The 18,033-nt window shown below is 47.2% G+C and overlaps 2 protein-coding genes across 5 annotated transcripts; one reads left to right on the top strand and one right to left on the bottom strand.

Annotated features, from left to right (window-relative positions):
- Window positions 1–5,135: 5,135 nt before the first annotated feature.
- Window positions 5,136–7,424, bottom strand: LOC122625777 (venom dipeptidyl peptidase 4-like). Of its 4 annotated transcripts, XM_043805824.1 has the most exons (6): window positions 6,926–7,311; window positions 6,733–6,865; window positions 5,855–6,040; window positions 5,641–5,798; window positions 5,352–5,557; window positions 5,136–5,302 (listed from the first exon to the last, which is right to left on the bottom strand). In XM_043805824.1, exons 1-6 carry the CDS (start codon window positions 6,984–6,986, stop codon window positions 5,159–5,161), a joined length of 888 nt encoding a protein of 295 aa, XP_043661759.1. In that variant the 5' UTR covers window positions 6,987–7,311; the 3' UTR covers window positions 5,136–5,158. The 4 variants fall into 4 exon arrangements, with proteins under 4 accessions (XP_043661759.1, XP_043661758.1, XP_043661761.1 ...); XM_043805823.1 differs by having other exon boundaries at window positions 5,139–5,302; window positions 6,733–7,305; XM_043805826.1 differs by lacking the exons at window positions 6,733–6,865; window positions 6,926–7,311 and having other exon boundaries at window positions 5,144–5,302; window positions 5,641–5,812; window positions 5,855–5,965.
- Window positions 7,425–16,755: 9,331 nt separating this feature from the next.
- Window positions 16,756–17,737, top strand: LOC122625785 (WAS/WASL-interacting protein family member 3-like). Its single transcript, XM_043805838.1, has 2 exons — window positions 16,756–17,211; window positions 17,531–17,737. The coding sequence occupies exons 1-2, from the start codon at window positions 16,756–16,758 to the stop codon at window positions 17,735–17,737; spliced, it is 663 nt and encodes a 220-aa protein (XP_043661773.1).
- The last annotated feature ends 296 nt before the right edge of the window (window positions 17,738–18,033 follow it).

Genomic DNA, 18,033 nt, shown 5'->3' with positions numbered 1-18,033 from the left:
ACGATCCCCTTTTGTCAAGGTTGTCCGTCAAACGTTATGTCATCGTTTTTGACCTACTCCACTTCGCGCGTCAGCACCCCTTCTGGAAATGTTTACCTACTCATTTTGTTGTAGTTACGATAATAGCATAATTTTATTGAGTAATAGATTGTTGGCTAGTGCCATGTAATACAAACAAGAATTAAAAAGCTAGCATACAAAATTTATGATAAGTTGGCTATAACTGTTGTTAGCGAGGAGTATTGAATTCATCACCAAGCAAAGGTGCGCACGTCAACAAAAATTGTTGGCTATTCACGACTACAAACGTCGCTCTGAGGGCTCTTGTTTTTGCATAACAAAAACAAGGCGGATACTCGTCGCTGAAAAGTAATTTTTATTAATTTAAAACAATATGGGAACACAAAATATTTAACTCCTATTAATGAAATAAATTGCCTGGAAGAGGCTAACAATAAGATATTTTTCGTTAAACCTGACACAAATTTACTTATATTTACCAATTGTGTAAAAATAAAATGAGCACGAGAATATATGTATATATATGAATATAATAACGTGGCAAAAAGTTTTTTGGCAAATCGATAGAAATTTACAAGTCAAATACAAAAATGAAAAAATATCATAACATTTATCAAAATTGTGGGCGTGGCAGTTTTGGGCGGTTTGTGGGCGTTAGAGTGGGCGTGGCAACAAGTTTTTTGGCAAATCGATAGAAATTTACAAGACTAATAAAAAAATGAAAAAATATCAAAACATTTTTCAAAAGTGTGGGCGTGGCAGTTTTATGCGGTTTGTGGGCGTTAGAGTGGGCGTGGCAACATGAATCAACAAACTTGCGCTGCGTCTATGTCTCTGGAGTCCGTATGTTTAATCTCAACTTTCTAGCTTTTGTAGTTCCTGAGATCTCGACGTTCATACGGACAGACGGACAGACGGACAGACGGACGGACAGACGGACAGACGGACGGACAGACGGACGGACAGACGGACATGGCCAGATCGACTCGGCTACTGATCCTGATCAAGAATATATATACTTTATATGGTCGGAAACGTAAAAACTTGGGAACAGGGTTCCGTCAAACTTACCCCATTTTTATCCAAAGCGATGAGATCTCGACGCGCTGGATCCTGGGTGTTGATATATATATAGTATTCCGGTATTCCTGGACGAATTCCTCAGGAATTACTCGGGAATTCCTCAGATATTCCTGGACGAATTCCCGAGGATTTTCCCGAGGAATTCCTTAGGAATATACCTGTAAATCTAGAAAAATCTCCCAAAAAATGTATTTAAATGTTAAATTAAATTTTTATTTTTTCTTTTATTACATTAATTTTTTGCCTATTTTTGTTTGCGTTCTTTTTAACAAGTGCAAGTGCGGCCAAGGCCTTCTCCGGTGGCTGCTGGGCTGGCCTCCTAATGTGCTTATGCTATCTGTAAAGAAAAATATATAAATAATATACATATATTAATATCATGTAGTTTGGAATGCAATTAGCTATGCTAATTTACCAATGCGAAACACTACTTACCGGTTTTATATATTTCACGTTGAAAATTTTCCAAACACCACTTGTCACGTTCTACAATTTAAAGCAAACGCAAAAGAAAAGGGGTGACGGAAAACGAAACCGAAAATTCTGACAGGCGTTTGCCAGGGTATTTCCGACCATAATGATCCCGTGTAATTAGAATTCCATAGAGAAATAATTAAAAACGGACGCACTTGCGTTGCCTATAGCGACGGTTTAATTTCTTAAAAAGCTTAAAATCCTTAAATCAACAAATATAAATTATATATACACTTAAAACTATATAAATATCCCACTAATTATTAGATCGGTATTTAGAAGTCTATACATTGCGTTTTTTTTCGACTCTGATTTTGTCTCCTCTCATCTCTCACTCTCATTTTCGGTCACTGCTCCGAACTACTTCGAAAAAAACCAACAAATATGAACTGCGGGCAGAGGCAGCGGCAGAGCCACGACAGAATTCGGCTTGACTTTGGTGTTTGAAACTTTGCTAGAAAAAGCCTGTGAGATTTGTTTTTGTTTTTCGAACTCTGGCGAGGAAAAATAAGGGAAAGGAATTGTACTGAAGGGATTTATATATATATAAAAGTATGAATGAGTTGGGTTTCTGTTCTTTTGTAGCACGCTTTGGCTGCTATTCGGCTCTCAGGTTACTTGGAGCGAGCAATTGCTGTTGTTTGGTTTTTGCTGATGTTCACATTAACGGCCATGCACCGGTTCACTTGTTCTTTTAATTGTTTTGCCGTTAGTATTTTTAATTAAGCTTTTTGCGGGACACCGGATGCAATCCTGTCCAGGACATGGTGATGGTCCCTCCTCCGCTGTACGGATCTCTTGTATATTTTTACGATCTTTAACAGAGCCAGGAAGATCAGTATAGCAGCGATGAATTCCAGAGTATGTTGTACTCCTTCTATTTCCTGTTTGTGGTCGACAACCTCCACGGTGTTTATCACATTTGCTGTGTTGTCGGAGGCCTTAAACTCCTTGCCGCCCATCCTGAGAGTTTCGTGGAACTATGGTCTTCCTTCAAAGTGTGTTCCTTGTTAGTCCTGTTATATCCTTTAAAGGATGCTAGTGTCCTTGCTTCTTGACGTTTTTCATCGAGACTGGAGTTATCCCTGAGTCTTCCCCTCGATGGACAGAAGGATAATTGCCCGGGTATTTGATGTACGGATGACTACCTCTGGGTATTGACTACGGATGCTTTCCCCGGGTACCGACGGACTACGGGTGTTTACCCGGGTACTGAATCTCTCTCTGCCTGCCCTTTCATCGGTGAGCCATGGTCTTTTTATACCGGCATAGAGCTTTTTTCTATGCCAAGTGTTCCCACCTAGGAATCATATTTCTCACTTTCCCCTATTTTGGGTAGTCAATACCCCCTTCGGTGAAGTGTGCCCGGAACTGGTGTTGATTTTCTTTACTTGCTGCAATCTATTGCGCCCGCTGACCGGGTCATCGGAGACTCGTTTACTGTCGACTTGCATTTTCTTTGTCGCAATCCAACTGAGTCAACGGGGTGATGGTACCCCTTCCCCTGCTTTTAGATTCCGGCTTTGAATCTTTAAAGTCTTACGATCTTCCAAAAAGGGTGTACGCAACCATTTTTTGGTGACAATATTGCTCGTTCTGTCAACCAATCGTGATTTCTGTGATTTTTAATTATATTTGAAAAAACGCTTTCTATTAATTCGCCTTTAGATTGTAGAATTGTACAAAAATTGTTTGACAAAGTGATCAAGCCATTTGTAATTGGAACTTGGCCACTTCCGATTTCTAATAATTGCTTTGAAAACCGTTCTGCAGATTGATCATTGTGCAATTGAACACGCATGTTTATGTTCAATGCCAATTTACGGACATATCGCCACAGGAAAAAATACTTCAAGCACGCATTGACCTGATCCGCTAACGTTGCACGTGGCGATGACGGGCAATGTTTGTCGGAAATCTCCTGACAAAAATATTAGTGCACCACCAAAAATTTGTTGATTGCGACGTAGATCTTGCTGCTTGCTGCAAAACTTTTGCCATTGCAGACTTTCTTGATATGTTGCATGTGGGATTGTCAACCACCTGTACGTTTAAAAATAATATAGTAATTAGCACCAATGTATTTTAAATAGATCAATCAATGAATACAAACAAACCTGCACATTTAATGGCAATTTTAATGCTACCATTCAATTTGATTTCCAAAAGCACAAAATTGAATGAAAGAGAATAGCACTCTAGAACTAACTGAGCAGAGAAAAATGACATCCTATATTTCAGAAATGGCGCTGCAGCTTAAATCAAGGAAATTTTAAATTCTTCTGCCTCCCCCTTCTTCTTCGGACTTCTTCATGCTCCTTATTCCTTCTTCTTCTTCATCGTCCCTCTTCCTCCTCCATCTTCTTAATCCTTCTCCTTCCTCTTCCTCCTCCATCTTCTTAATCCTCCTCCTTCTTCTTCCTTCTCCTTCTTCTTCTTCCTTCTTCGTCTTCCTCCTCTTCCTTCTTCTTCTTCAACCTTTTTTTTCTTCTTCATCCTCTTTCTTCTTCCTCTACCTTTTTCTTCTTCCTTCTTCGTCTTTATCCTCGTCCTTCTTCTGAAAACCTGCGTGATTGTTGATGCTTTAGTCTTCTTGCTTTATTGCATTCGGCTCGTGTATCTTCTAATTGATGAAGAAGAAGGAGGATGAGGATGAGGAAGTCAAAGAAGGTGGAAGTGGTGAGTTTAACCTCAAATGCACGGTACACATAATTAACACAGTTCAACTTACCACCTCAAAAACAAATGCCTGCTGTTACAATTTATTTATGAACCAAATAAAGTTTGTCTCATGAATTTAATAAAATGAAATGAGCAGAAAAGAATGACATCCTATGTTTTAGAAATGCCTCTGCATGTAAAAAACGGTTTTCCCGCTTTTCTTTTGACTTTTTCCAGAATTTTCTTTGCTCTTGTCCTAACGGAGCCCGAGACCTTTCCAACGAATGCAAAACCGTTGAAATCGGCTCATGCGTTCTGGAGTTATAATCATTCACCAAACCTGTTCTCAATTTTTATATATATAGATAATTATTTACTGCAAAGGCATATAAGCATCGTCTTCATGATAGCAGCCTTTTTTTTTGCTATATTGACTTATTCTTTCAAGTTTTGGAAGTCACTACCGCCTGAGTTAGCCGAGTCTGGTGTTAAATTGCTATCGAATTCAACTGGTGTTTAACCTGGAGGTCCAAGTGTTGATCCGATTCTTAGCAATTTAATAATTATTACTTACAAACCTGTTCGCAAAAAAAAATAATAAATTAAATTTTTAAAACTCAACTGACTGGAAGTTAATTTTACGTAGGATTTAGCAATATCAAAATGAATACTTTTTATCCATCTAAGCTATTGATTCCACTTCAGCATTGCGTCAAAAGTTTTGTTTTAAATTTATTTTTAAAATGAAAGTCAGCCATTGTTTTCAAGGTGGCATAAAATATTAATAAGTAACACACATTGAAAAATCGTATTCCCCTAGTCATTTCATAGACATCAACAGTAAATCTTTGTAACGAATTATTTAAAGCAAAAATAATGAATGCGAATTTATGTACATGTTCTTCAAAATATGCTTTTTTTATTCAGCTGGGACTATGCTTTTATCAACTTCTGGTTTTGTATCGTCCGGATCCAAGCTTAAGCATTCTGCAAAAAATTGCTCCATAGAAGAATATACATGTTCGAGTACACCACTTAAGTCGTGGCCTTCATCTGCATAAGTCTGAAAAAATAAATGGTCAGTATGTGGTACATTATTTTTTTTATAGTACCTGGTATCGAAAGAGAATATTGGCGCTTGTTAATGATTTTGCTAATTGCACACCATGGACAAAAGGAGCTGTAGTATCTGCTAGACCGTGAATCAAAAAATATGAATTGGATTTAATTAAACGTGCCCGTTGAGTTGCATCAGCCTCAACATAGCCTTTAAAATTTTCAGCAGGCAGGCCTAATATACGCTCAGTAAACGCTGAATCTATTAAGAGAGAGTTATGTATAATTAAATTAAGTTTTTGTAAAATTACTGTTTACTTGTACATTATTAATGTTAGTACTTACTTGAATATAGCCAATCTGCAGTAGGAGAAACTGCGATTCCACATTTAAATACGTCCTGTTGCGTACCGAGAGCCATTGAGGTTACATAACCTCCATAGCCCCACCCCCACATACCTACTCTAGTTTCATCTAAAAAACCTATAGTGTCCAGCAAGTATCTAAAAAAGTATACCTTATACATAAATAGTAAATGTAATATAACAAAAGTACTCACCCAAGAACAGAAATTTGATCTAATACTTCTACTCCTCCTAAATGACGATATAGTGATTTTTTACTTTGACCCTTGGACCCTCGTACATCTAGGCGGATATACACAACATCATTTCTTGATGACATGTATGTACCCCAGTCGATTTTGAACTTCTCAGAAACTGATTCTGAACCGGGACGTCCATTGCTGAAAGAGAATCCATATATTTTAAGCATTCTTAATTAATAATTATTTAAATTTTACACACAAATAATTTCATTCGAATACTGGTTAATATGTTTTTTTTTTTGGAGCGCGAGACTCACATTTGCACCTCTCACCCAAACAGCTAAGGGGCGCCGCCGTATATCTTACGACTCGACTCGCGGATGCGATATGAGAAAACGCTATAGCCGAATTACTCGAATATTAGATTCCCGTTACTTAGCTTATGCGAACAACAAAATTTAAAAGATGAGATTGGCAAATATAATCAATAACGTTCTTTCTTGTTTTCTTTTGCAGCCAAGTATTTTATTTGGTAGTCAAATTTATTTATTGTAATCTTTCATTTTTCCAGTTTCATGTTTCGTTTTGGGATTTTATTAAAGCAGACCTGTGGTTTATGATCGCTTAGTATTTTTAAAGGTCTACCAAATAAGTATGATCTAAAATATTCAGTTTCCCAAACAATTGCAAAAGGTTCTTTATTAATGGTGGCATAGATAGTTGTCGCAGAGCCATAAACCAATTTGGTTTGAAAGTATAACCCCTTATCGTTCATGATTCTAAATCGAGGTTTTTATATATTTACAGAATTCTTCGGCGGATCCGCAATCGCAATCGGAGCCTGGAGACGCAAAAAAAGTCCTTGGTCTGTTTTGGAAACCGAAACTTACATGTTTAAATATTTTTCAGATTTGCACGAATGAAAAAAAAAACTTTCTGTCCCAAACAGCACAGCCAACGAATCGAGTGGTTTTGCATATCTTGATGTCCACATTTGACCATTTGGGACTCTTGTTCTGTTCACTATTAACATGATTTTTAAAGAAATTTGGTGTACAGGAATAGGCTGGGACGTCATCCTACCGGCATGTATGTTTGTATTCTGGACGAAATAGAAAGACTTGCTTTTCCAAGCCGCAACCATTTAATTTCTATGGCACTACTCTCCAATAGTCCATATCGCTGACATTATTGAACCACACACCTTTGTAACGCCAGTGAGTTCGGATATGCTACCATTTGCTTTTTTCGCTTAGGAAAGGATGACGGTACTGCGGTATCAGTGGTTTCAGCAAAATACAAAGGGGCTCCGGTTTAGCCTCTTCATATTTATAGACAATAGTCGAAAAACGGCTTGCTTAAACGCGAAACTCGTAATATGAAAACCAATCAATACATATAATAGGCTGATTCAAGGCTCTTCTGGCTCCCAATGTGCCCGCCTAACGAAGCCTTTATTTTATTCCTTATTTGCGTATCGTATCGTTCCGGAAATCTTTTCAGAAATGTCAAAAACAACTCTGCTGTTTCGGAACCCCCGCATGTGGCACTACTGCCATTAGACAGTTATGAGAGACCATTTACCTACCCTGAAGTAGATTTTTTGGACCTATCCTTATGACCATGGGACGACAGAACGATAAACTTGGTGGTGTTATTTCCATTCCTGACTTTACGAGCAATTTGTATATGAAAATGGAAACTAGATCTTGTGTAATGTATCTCACTAACTTTATGTCTCCACGAGAAATACCGAGAAAATATTTTCAGGGAACGGCAGAAATTTCAAGGCAACGGAGAATATCGTCAATGGAGAACTTAAAAATGTGGATTTCGGAAAACACGTTCTCAAATGCAACCAAAAACATTGCAATCATAGCGGACGATAATCTCCCAAGGAACCTTTAACCCAAAGGACCAATTATAGAAGTACAGATAAATATGTTCAGGACCGATCGGTTACTATAAAAACTCTACATGGCGTTATCGTCCGACCAGCAAAAAAAACAGCTGTTCAGTCTAAGTATGCCGATGTAGCTGTTTACGTGGGGGAAATTTTAACGCAATTTTTTTTATTTCCTAATCTCATATGTATATCGATCACTCATCGGCGGGACTTATTCGTGCAATTTCGAAGGCCACCTGGACGAGAAGAACCAAAGGATCAAAAATGTTTTTTTTTAAGCTCTTAATATATTATTCAAAAACATATGAACCATAAATATTAATAAATGAATAACTTTTAATTCGGCTGCAACAGCTATATTACAAAATTCTATGGGGAAGGAGAATGGATTGTTGGTTGGTTCGTAGTCGGTAAAGCTACCGCGGAAAGCTACCACGCCCACAGTTTTAAAAAAAGGGTTGAAATTTTTTTCTTATATTATTAGTCTCGTAAATTTTCATCGATAAGCAAAACAACTTTTTGCAACGCCCACTCTAACGCCCACAAGCCGCCAAAATCTGCCACGCCTAAAAAGGAAGAACGCTTTAGTCGAGATCCACCATTTGATACCCGTTACTCAGCTAGTGAAAGTGCCAAGGAGGCTCTTTAACACTGAAAGTTTTTGGCGGTTTGTGGGCGTGGCAAAAAGTTGTTCTGCAGATCGATAGAAATTTACATTACTAACAAACAAATGAAAAAATATCAAAACATTTTATAAAAGTGTGGGCGTGGCAGTATTGGGCAATCTGTGGGCGTTAGAGAAGAGAAAATTTTTTTTTATTCGCAAATCGAGTAAAATTTACAAGACTAATAAAAAACTGAAAAAAATTTCAAAACATTTTTTAAAAGTGTGTGCGTGGCAGTTTTGGGCGGTTTGTGGGCGTTAGTGTTGGCGTGGCAACATGAATAAAAAAACTAGGGCTGCGTCTATGTCTCTGGAGTCTGTATGCTTAATATCAACTTTTTAGATTTTGTAGTTCCTGAGATCTCAGCGTTCATACGGACGGACAAACAGACGGACGGATGGACAGACGGACATGGCCAGATCGACTCGGCTATTGATCCTGATCAAGAATTAATATACATTATGGTCGGAAACAATCAAGATTATCAAATAAGCGTTATAGAGGATGCAGCGGACAAACACGAATTCAGATGGATGAAAGTCACCATCAATTCAAGTTAGATTACAATTATATAGCTGACTAAACTAATAAAAAGGATGAACATTTCCTCGAAGATAAATTACAGTATACACATGTTGAACAATCACAGATACCAATGTATAGTTGACACTGGCTCATCCATAAACATGATGAGCTCAAACTTTGTCAATCTTCAAGTTTACGATATACAAATTAAGAGGAGACTTAAAACTCCTAACAAATCCATGTGCTGGAGAGCGGCCTAGCAACAGCGAAGACAGCTGGAATGCGGGAGGTATCAAGGACGGCCACGTCGAACGGGAAATAATAGACTTTGGACCCCGGTCCGGCGCTGGACCTTGGACTTAAGTCGGCCAAGGGCACAGAGGTCGAACTGTAACGGTGTGGACTATGAACGAGCACAAAGAGGACGCACTGTGAACCAACGGGACATGGGTTGGAATTTGTATCCAAGCGGGCCGTGCGCAAAAGGGGAAATAACGGGATCTCCGCGGCCTATTAGGGACGGGATAAACGAGAGTAATAAACGCGCCCCGTCGATATGTGGGCAGTTAGTGAGAACACGCGAAGAGCTATACCCGTGAGTCAACAAGAGATTCGTAAGTTAGAACGGATTAACGCGCATCCGTCGATAAATGAACAGTCAACGCTGAAGGAAAGGAGCCAGTGAGTGTCGAAGCTGACATCCAAGGCGGATCACTGCAAGTGAAGGAGGGAAGAGCGTTATCTTGACCTCACGGACGATACATCCTGCCCCCATAACATGACATAATCAGAAGGAACATTGGAGTCAGTGGTCGGCAAAGGTGGTTCGTGGAAGAGCGTTAGCGTTACCTCACGGACTGCCGCATAGCATCCTAAGCCCCATTCGAGCCGGCACGGATACGCTGTCAAGGACGACGCAGGACAATGGAAGAATGACGACGAAGGCGCGACGACGCGTTGTTGAATAAAGCTATTCTAACCTGAAACGTAGTCTTCTTTTTGGTCGGGATACCACATAATTCATAAATTTTGTGGGCCGACCAAACAAACTCTCTGAGCTAGCAATTCGTAGCGAGCAGATACAAGAAAAGCAGTTCGTTACAAGATAGTAAACAATTGCATTAATTTTAAAATCATGAAATTCTGTTTTATATGGACTAACGAAAACCCTTAATTGACTGTACAAACAACGAAATTTGTTGTAAAAAACCTGCTATTTATTCGGAGCCTCTATGACAGGGTTAATTTTCGAATTTCGGAAAACACTTAAGTTTGTCGACGATAATAAGCCCTCTTGAGTATAAAAATGTTTGGTTTGTTTATTTCAGACTTAAATATTTGCCAGCAACACATAGAAGTTAACAACTAATAGAGCGCTCAATATTGTAATGTGCACACATATCGAATAAGCACTGTACCAAATCAGAACATTGGAAACAATCACATTGTAGCACTTTTGCAACAATGTTTATGTAAGACTTTTCAGTTCCCAGGCATATCTTGAGTGCTCAGCAATCTGACCACACAAGAATGCTATTCAGACCAGAAGTGCAGAGTCGGCATAATTAGCATGCGCGACTGCTCGATCTTTATGTGCACATGACTCTCTTAGACAGCGGCGCTCTCGCTGCCAAAGTTAAGTACATAAGAGCAAAGCAACGTCTCTGCCGACGGCCTCTCTGCCGGCGCAGACGGATTGCATTTGGCTAGCTTGGACTCTTCAAGACCAAGTACAAGTCAGTCGTCAAAGAGTTGTGAGGAGTCTTAAAACTCCCCACAAATCCGGGTGCAGGAGATCGGCATAGCAACAGCGAAGACGGCTGGAATGCGAGAGGAGCCAAGGGCGGTCAGGTCGAACGGTAAATAATGGACCTTGGACCCCGGCAAAGCGGAGAGACCGTGAATTAACGGTACCGCGCTGGACCTTGGACTCGAACCCGCCAAGGGCGTAGAGGTCATACGGTAACGGTGCGGACTTTGGACAGGCACAAAGAGGACGCACCGTTAACTAACGGGACATGTTTGGACCTTGTACCCGGGCGAGCCGTGTGCAAAACGGGAAATAACGGGATTCCCGCAGCCGATATAAGGGACGGCGCCGGCGCAGCTCGGGACAGTCAAGAAGAAGATCGCGAGGGCCTTACAGCCAGACAGTCAAGAGGAATTACGCGAGGGCCATACAGCCAGACAGTCAAGAAGAAGTACGCGAGGGCCTTACAGCCAGACAGTCAAGAAGAAGTACGCGAGGGCCTTACAGCGAAGAAGTACGCGAAGAGTCGATACCGAGTGACAGTGAAACGACGGGAACACAAGTGCGTCAAGCGGGCATCCAGAGTGGATCGCCGCACGTGAAGATCAGCGAAGGACGAGCGAACACAAGGACCTAGCGTGGTCAGAAAGGGACAGTGGAGTCAGTGGTTCGGAGGGAAGCGCTAGCTTAACTCGTGGACGATACACCCTGCCCCATAACATCCTAAGCCCCGGTCGAGACCGCAGGCTATCCTTCGGCAAGGACCTAGCGTAGTCAGAAAGGGACGGTGGAGTCAGTGGTCGCAACGGTGGTTCGGAGGAGAGCGCTAGCTTAACTCGTGGACGATACACCCTGCCCCATAACATCCTAAGCCCCGATCGAGCCCGCAGGTTATCCTTCGGCGAGGGCAACAAGTGCCTGGCACACGCAGGAAGGGACGGTGGAGTCAGTGGTCGCACGGTGGTTCGGAGTGGAGCGCTAGCTTAGCTCGTGGACGATACACCCTGCCCCATAACATCCTAAGCCCCAGGCGAGCCGGTACGGATCCCCGTCGGCAGCGACGCAGGCGTACGACGGAAGGACGACGAGGGAGCAACGACGTGCATCCAGCGGCGAGGATCACCGAATCCTGGTCAACAAGTGACGATAAATAAAAGTGGTTAAATCTGAGAATCTGTCTTCTTCTTGGTCGGGCAATCACACAAATCATAAATTTAGTGGGACGAACAAACAAAATCTCTGAGCTAGCCGTTGCATTTCGTAGCGAGCCGAAATAAGAAAATCAGTTCGTTACATCTGGCGCCCAACCGTGATTATCCTGATCAAAAAGAACAGAGGAGAAGATGGGGAAATCGTGGCTATACAGCCTAAAGAGAGGGATGACTTTCCCGCAATAGCAAGCGCCCTAGGCATTAAGCTCGAAGGGTTGGTCGAGGATATGCGGAGGACGCTGTCCGAATTTATCCAGCAGACCACAGACGAGCCCGAAACAGTCGCCATACTCGAGGCGTTGGAGAGGGAGTACGCAAGAAGACCGGCCCCGGAGATCAAAGTCACCGGTGTGGAAGGCCTGGTGGGGAGCCTCGATGTCCACAGCATGATGGAGGCCAGCGGGAGCAGACCCGTAAGGCAGGAAACCGGGAGTGAACGGCGGGAAAGCAGCCGCGAGAGAAGGGAGAGGCGGGAGCCCAGCCGCGATCGGCGAGACATCGCAAGGGTAGCCCCTCCGGATTACGCAAAGGTGGCGAAACAGGTGCGGGAGTGGAGCTTCCGGTACGACGGCCACGACAAGCCATTGGAGTTCCTGGAACAGGTGGAGTGGTCAGCAATGACGTACGGCCTGGATATCAACCAGATCCCACGAGCGATGCCGGAACTGCTGCCCTAAAGTGGTTCATCGCCAACAACAGGTTCTGGGAGACATGGGCAGAGTTCATCCATAGCTTCCAGGAATTCTTCCTGCCCAGAGGCTTCATGACGAAGCTGGCAGACCAGGTCAGGCAGAGGAAGCAGCGGCATGGCGAATGCTTCAAAGATTACATGGTGGACATGCAGACCCTAATGCGGCCCTTGGGGATGTCCCACAAAGAGATCCTGGAGAGGATAAGGGAGAACAGCACTCCGGCTCTACGGATGTTTGTCCGCCCATACGAGTGCCGAAACCTGGATGCTCTGATGGTCCTGGCCGACGAATTCGAGGAACTGGACTCCCAGAGGGAGCGGTTCGAATCAGAGCGGACCCAAAGAGCCCGCCACCAGCGGGATTTCCAAAGAGGGGAACAGCACACGGTGTGCAGAAGGTGCCAAGAGGAGCCCACAGGACCGTCGAGGCACGAGACGAACGGGCGAGGACCAGACCCGGCGCGGCGGGAGCTTGTGCTAAACCCAGCGCAAGCCTGCCATAGGTGCGGAAGCCAGGAGCACTGGATGCGGGAGTGTCGGAACCGACCGATCACATTTTGCTGGTCGTGCGGGCGAATCGGCCGGAAGACCGCAGAATGCTGCCCAAGATCGGGAAACGCCACGCGACCCCAGCCTCAGAGGGGCAACCAGGGTTCGCAAGGTGCTGCCCCTCAAAATTAATGGGCAAGCTGAAGGCGGAAGAAAGGCAACTGTCCGCCACAGTGCTCATAAACGGAATGGAAGTTAAGGCCACGATGGACACCGGAGCCACAGCAAGCTTTATTAGCGAAGAGTTGGCGGACAGGTTGCGGGCAGTGGGAGAGGTCGTAGCCACGAGAAGAGAGGTGCGGATGGCTGATGGACGGTTCGAGGAGGTCACATCGCTGCTCGAAGTAGACGTAGGACTGGGAGAGAGGACCGTAAGAATGCAACTGCTAATCCTCCACAACATCATCGACGCTCTAGTACTGGGATGGGATTTCCTAACGAAAGTTGGAGCCAGGATAGCATGCGCGGGTCTGAGCGCAACAATACCGGCGGGACAGCTGGTGCGAAGCAATGCACGCGAGAAGCTGTCAGTGGCAGTAGTGGAAAGGACGACCGACTTTGCGGAGGAAGATATAGACGGCTTCCTGAAGGCAGAGCTAGCAGATTTGGGAAGAGTCCAAGGGACGTCAACGGTGGCGGTGCACACAATCACGACGAAAGACGATCAACCGGTCAAACAGCGCTACTACCCGAAGAACCCGAAGATGCAGGTGGAGATCAACGCCAAGGTCGACGAGTTGCTACAAAAGGGGTGCATCGAGCCGTCTAGGAGCCCGTACAGCTCTCCCATAGTGATGGTGAAAAAGAAGACGGGTCAGTGGCGCTTGTGTGTGGATTTCCGCCAAATAAACGCAAAGTCCGTGAAGGATGCGTACCCGATGCCAATGATCAACTACATTCTGGATCAACTAAGGGAGGCGAAATACATAAGCAGTCTGGATTTGAAGGACAGGTACTGGCAGATTCCGTTGGCAGCAGCAAGTCGGCAATATACGGCATTTACGGTGCCGGGAAAGGGCCTGTTCCAATGGAAAGTAATGCCGTTCGGACTGCACTCCGCATCGGCAACGTTCCAGCGGGCGTTGGACCAGGTGATAGGACCAGAGATGATGCCACACGCATTTGCGTACCAGGACGACATAATTGTGATCGGACGGACACTACAAGAGCACAAGCGTAACCTGAAGGAGGTGTTCCGGAGGCTGAGGGCGGCAAACCTGAAAGTTAACGCATATAAGTGCAAGTTCTTTCGAAAGGAGCTACAATACCTGGGCCACCGGGTGACGGATCAGGGCATCGGAACGGATCCGGAGAAGGTAGCGGCAATAGCTCAGCTAAAGCCCCCGGGAAACGTGAAGGAGCTGCGACAGTATCTAGGAGTGGCGTCGTGGTACAGACGTTTTGTACCGGATTTTGCAACGTTGGTACAACCACTGAACGCACTCCTAAAGAAACAAGCAAAATGGGAATGGACTGACGCCCACCAAGAAGCATTCGAGGCCGTCAAAACTAGGTTGGTCGCCGACCCGATCCTGGCATGCCCCGACTTCACACGGACGTTCGTGCTACAGACGGACGCCAGCGACTACGGGCTGGGCGCTATCCTCACACAGCACTCCGAGCAAGGCGAGCGGGTGATATCCTACTCCAGCAGATCGCTGAACGGAGCGGAGAAAAATTATTCTGCAACAGAGAAGGAATGTTTAGCAATAGTGTGGGCTGTCAGGAAATTAAGACCATACCTGGAGGGCTACCATTTCAAAGTGATAACGGATCACATGGCCCTGAAGTGGCTGAACAGCATCGAGAGTCCGTCCGGAAGGATCGCGAGATGGGCATTGGAGCTCCAACAATACGACTTCGAGATTTCGTACAGAAAGGGCCAGCTGAACATCGTCGCGGACGCCCTATCGAGGCAGCCGCTGCAGGAAACGAGCCGCAGGATAACGGAAGAAGGGCAACCGGACGAACAGCCGGAGTGCAAGTGGATAGATGGGATGCGGAGGAAAATGAAGCAGGAGCCCCAAAAGTACCCGGACTACCTGGAAGAGGCCGCCCAATTGTATAGGCACATTCCGCACCGGGCAGGACACGAGGATGTGGTGTCATGGAAGCTGTGTGTACCAACCAGGGAGAGACAGCGCGTCATGGCCGAGAACCACGACATGCCGACGGCGGGACACCTGGGAAGTCGGAAGACTATGGCGAGGGTGGCAGCCAGGTACCACTGGCCAGGAATGCACCGAGACGTCAGGAAATACGTAAGGAACTGCGAGAGCTGCATGAAATACAAGCCCAACCAACTGCAAGCAGCCGGGAAAATGCTGACACAGGTGCCGGAAGAACCGTGGGCCACCGTATGTGCGGACTTTGTGGGCCCATTGCCGAGGTCAAAGCACGGCAATTCGATGCTGCTGGTCCTGGTGGACAGGTTCTCCAAGTGGACCGAGATCGTTCCGATGCGTAGGGCGACCACCGAGACGCTGCGAAAGGCCGTGCGAGAGCGGATAGTGGCCAGGTACGGAGTGCCAAAGGTCATGATCACGGACAACGGAGTCCAGTTCACGAGCAGGGCATTCAAGAGGTTTTTGGAGGAGCTGGGTGTAAAACACCAGCTCACGGCTCCATACACTCCACAAGAAAACCCGACCGAAAGGGCCAACAGGACCGTGAAGACGATGATCGCGCAGTTCACGGGGGCCGATCAGAGGACATGGGACGAGAACTGGCCAGAGCTGCAGTTGGCGGTGAACACGAGCGTGGCAGAAACCACTGGATACTCGCCGGCATTTATAACGCAGGGAAGAGAACCGAGGCTGCCGAATGCGTTGTTCGACGAACAGACGGCCGGAACGGGCAGATGTCCACAGACGCCGGCGGAAAACGCGGGAAAACTGAAGGAGATCTTCGAACTGGTGCGGAGGAACATGGAAAAGGCAGCGCAGGATCAGGCGCGCCACTATAATCTCCGGAGGAGGCCGTGGAAACCCAAGGTGGGCGAAACTGTGTGGGCCAAGGAGCACCACCTATCAAAAGCAGCTGAGGGCTTCGCGGCAAAACTGGCACCGAAGTTCGACGGGCCGTTCAAAATAAAGAAATTCACGTCGGCGGTGATTTGTATTTTGGAACACGCCACAACGAAGAAGACAAAAACGGCTCATATTAGCGATTTGAAGCCGGGAAGCGCGGGCGCCGGCGGGGCAGAGGACAACGAGAGCGACACACCACAATAAAACCCTTTCGCGAAGAAGGGGGGAAGACGATACAGGGTATCGAGAAGTCGGAAGTCGCAGTTAATCACTCACACACACACACACACAAAAGGCCCGTTGGAGCGCGAGAGCGGGACAGGGAGGGTACACAGCCGGAAAACCGTTAACGGCTAACGCACACGATTGCGAATTCCGTAGGAGGCAGGTGCACGGAGGAGAATCCCGTTACCGGTACAGGCCCCGCGGAATAACGGCGGAAAGGAATAAATCGAAAACCGAGGTTTCGTCGCGGCGGAAAAAGCTAGAGGCTTTCTTTTGAAATCAAGTCGGCACGAGATGAGCAGCTACGTAGAGAACAACCGGGAGGTGAGGGTGACCGGCACCGGGGAACAGCCCGGAGCGATATGGAGGGCGGACTCCGAGTCCTACCTCCAGCTTCTGGCGTCACCCTTGGTGTCGCGATCCCCATCCCCGGTCCAGGAGGACACGGAGGAGGTGCCGACACGGAGCTGTCGGAGAACGAGGCGATGGAGGCGATCCGCGAAGAACCCCTCTCCTCAGAGGGCGAGGAGGACGACGGGGTGAGACGTCACCCGGTGGTATCTCGGAGGAGGACGAAGGAGGCCGGAGCGCGAAGGCGAGGATGGCTACCGCAGCGTGCGGCGGGCGACACAGGGCCACGGTCGGATTCGGCTGGGAGAGGCGATGCGTCGAAGGACCGCGGGAGGTGCGCGAGTTCGCGGAGGCACGGATCGCCACGCTGCGGCGGTCGAGCGGATGGTGGTGGAGCGGAAGGCAGCCGCCGCCAAGGCCGCGTGGGAAAAACGCCTGTCGGAGTGGCAAGAGGAGGAGGAGGCACTGTGGGTGCCCCACGCATCGTCGTTGCCACCACGGCAGCCGCCGTTGCCACCGACACCACCGCCGCCGTCGCAGCCGCCACCGCCACCAACAACGCAGCAGCAGCAGGAGCAGCCGCCGACGCCGGAGCCGCAGCACCCGGAGATGCCGCAGCCACCGACGCCGCAGCCACAGCCGCAGCTGCCGCCACCGGCGCAGTCACAGCCGCCGACGCAGCAGCAGCCGCAGCCGCCGACACCGGAGCCGCAGCACCCGGGGATGCCGCAGCCACCGACGCCGCAACCGCAGCCGCCGTTGCCGCCGACGCCGCCACCGGCGCAGCCGCAGCCACCACCGCCACCACGCACGCCAACACCGCCGCCAGCACCACCGACGCCGCCACCGCCGCGCACGCCGACGCCGCCACCCCAGGATGAGGAGGGGCCCCGGTGCGAGCGGCAGCAGTCCTGGGAAGTGGACCAGGCGCACGTCGCGCAGACGCTGCGCACGATCGGCCTGGGCGGCCGCCGGTGGCACCAGCAACGGTGACCTGGACGTGGCCGCACCGCGGAGGACACGCCGGAGGCCGCGTATGGGAGGAGGTGGGCGGGTCGGATGGAGGCGGTGGAGAAGCAAGCGCGTAGAGGTCGTAGACGCGGGAGAACCGGAGAAGGGTCCGTGGGTGTGGCCGTACCACCACCGAGCTCGCGCGGCAGGAGTCGTGCCCGAGGCAAGACCGCCACCGCAGCGACCATGCCTCCGCAGGCAGCAGTCGCTGGGCGGGAAGCCCTGGAAGGAGCTCGAGCGCGCGGAGTGGCCACCCAGAGTGGTCGAGGAGGCCGAGG

Source organism: Drosophila teissieri, unplaced genomic scaffold (assembly GCF_016746235.2).
Source record: "Drosophila teissieri strain GT53w unplaced genomic scaffold, Prin_Dtei_1.1 Segkk7_quiver_pilon_scaf, whole genome shotgun sequence".
Classification (NCBI taxonomy): Eukaryota; Metazoa; Arthropoda; class Insecta; order Diptera; family Drosophilidae; genus Drosophila; species Drosophila teissieri.
The sequence above is the reverse complement of the archived record's forward strand: the minus strand, read 5'-3'. Positions and strand labels throughout refer to the sequence as shown.

Bases quoted from the DNA above. Each gene is read 5' to 3' on its own strand.
- LOC122625777 (XM_043805823.1), bottom strand. From the start codon at position 6,986: ATGGTTGCGGCTTGGAAAAGCAAGTCTTTCTATTTCGTCCAGAATACA. The intron at 5,799-5,854 runs GTGAGTACTTTT...ATACTTTTTTAG, and splicing joins GATCAAATTTCTGTTCTTGG to ATACTTGCTGGACACTATAG. The intron at 5,303-5,351 runs GTACTATAAAAA...TTATTTTTTCAG, and splicing joins ATATTCTCTTTCGATACCAG to ACTTATGCAGATGAAGGCCA.
- LOC122625785 (XM_043805838.1), top strand. From the start codon at position 16,756: ATGGAGGGCGGACTCCGAGTCCTACCTCCAGCTTCTGGCGTCACCCTT. The intron at 17,212-17,530 runs GTGGGTGCCCCA...CCACCGGCGCAG, and splicing joins CAAGAGGAGGAGGAGGCACT to CCGCAGCCACCACCGCCACC.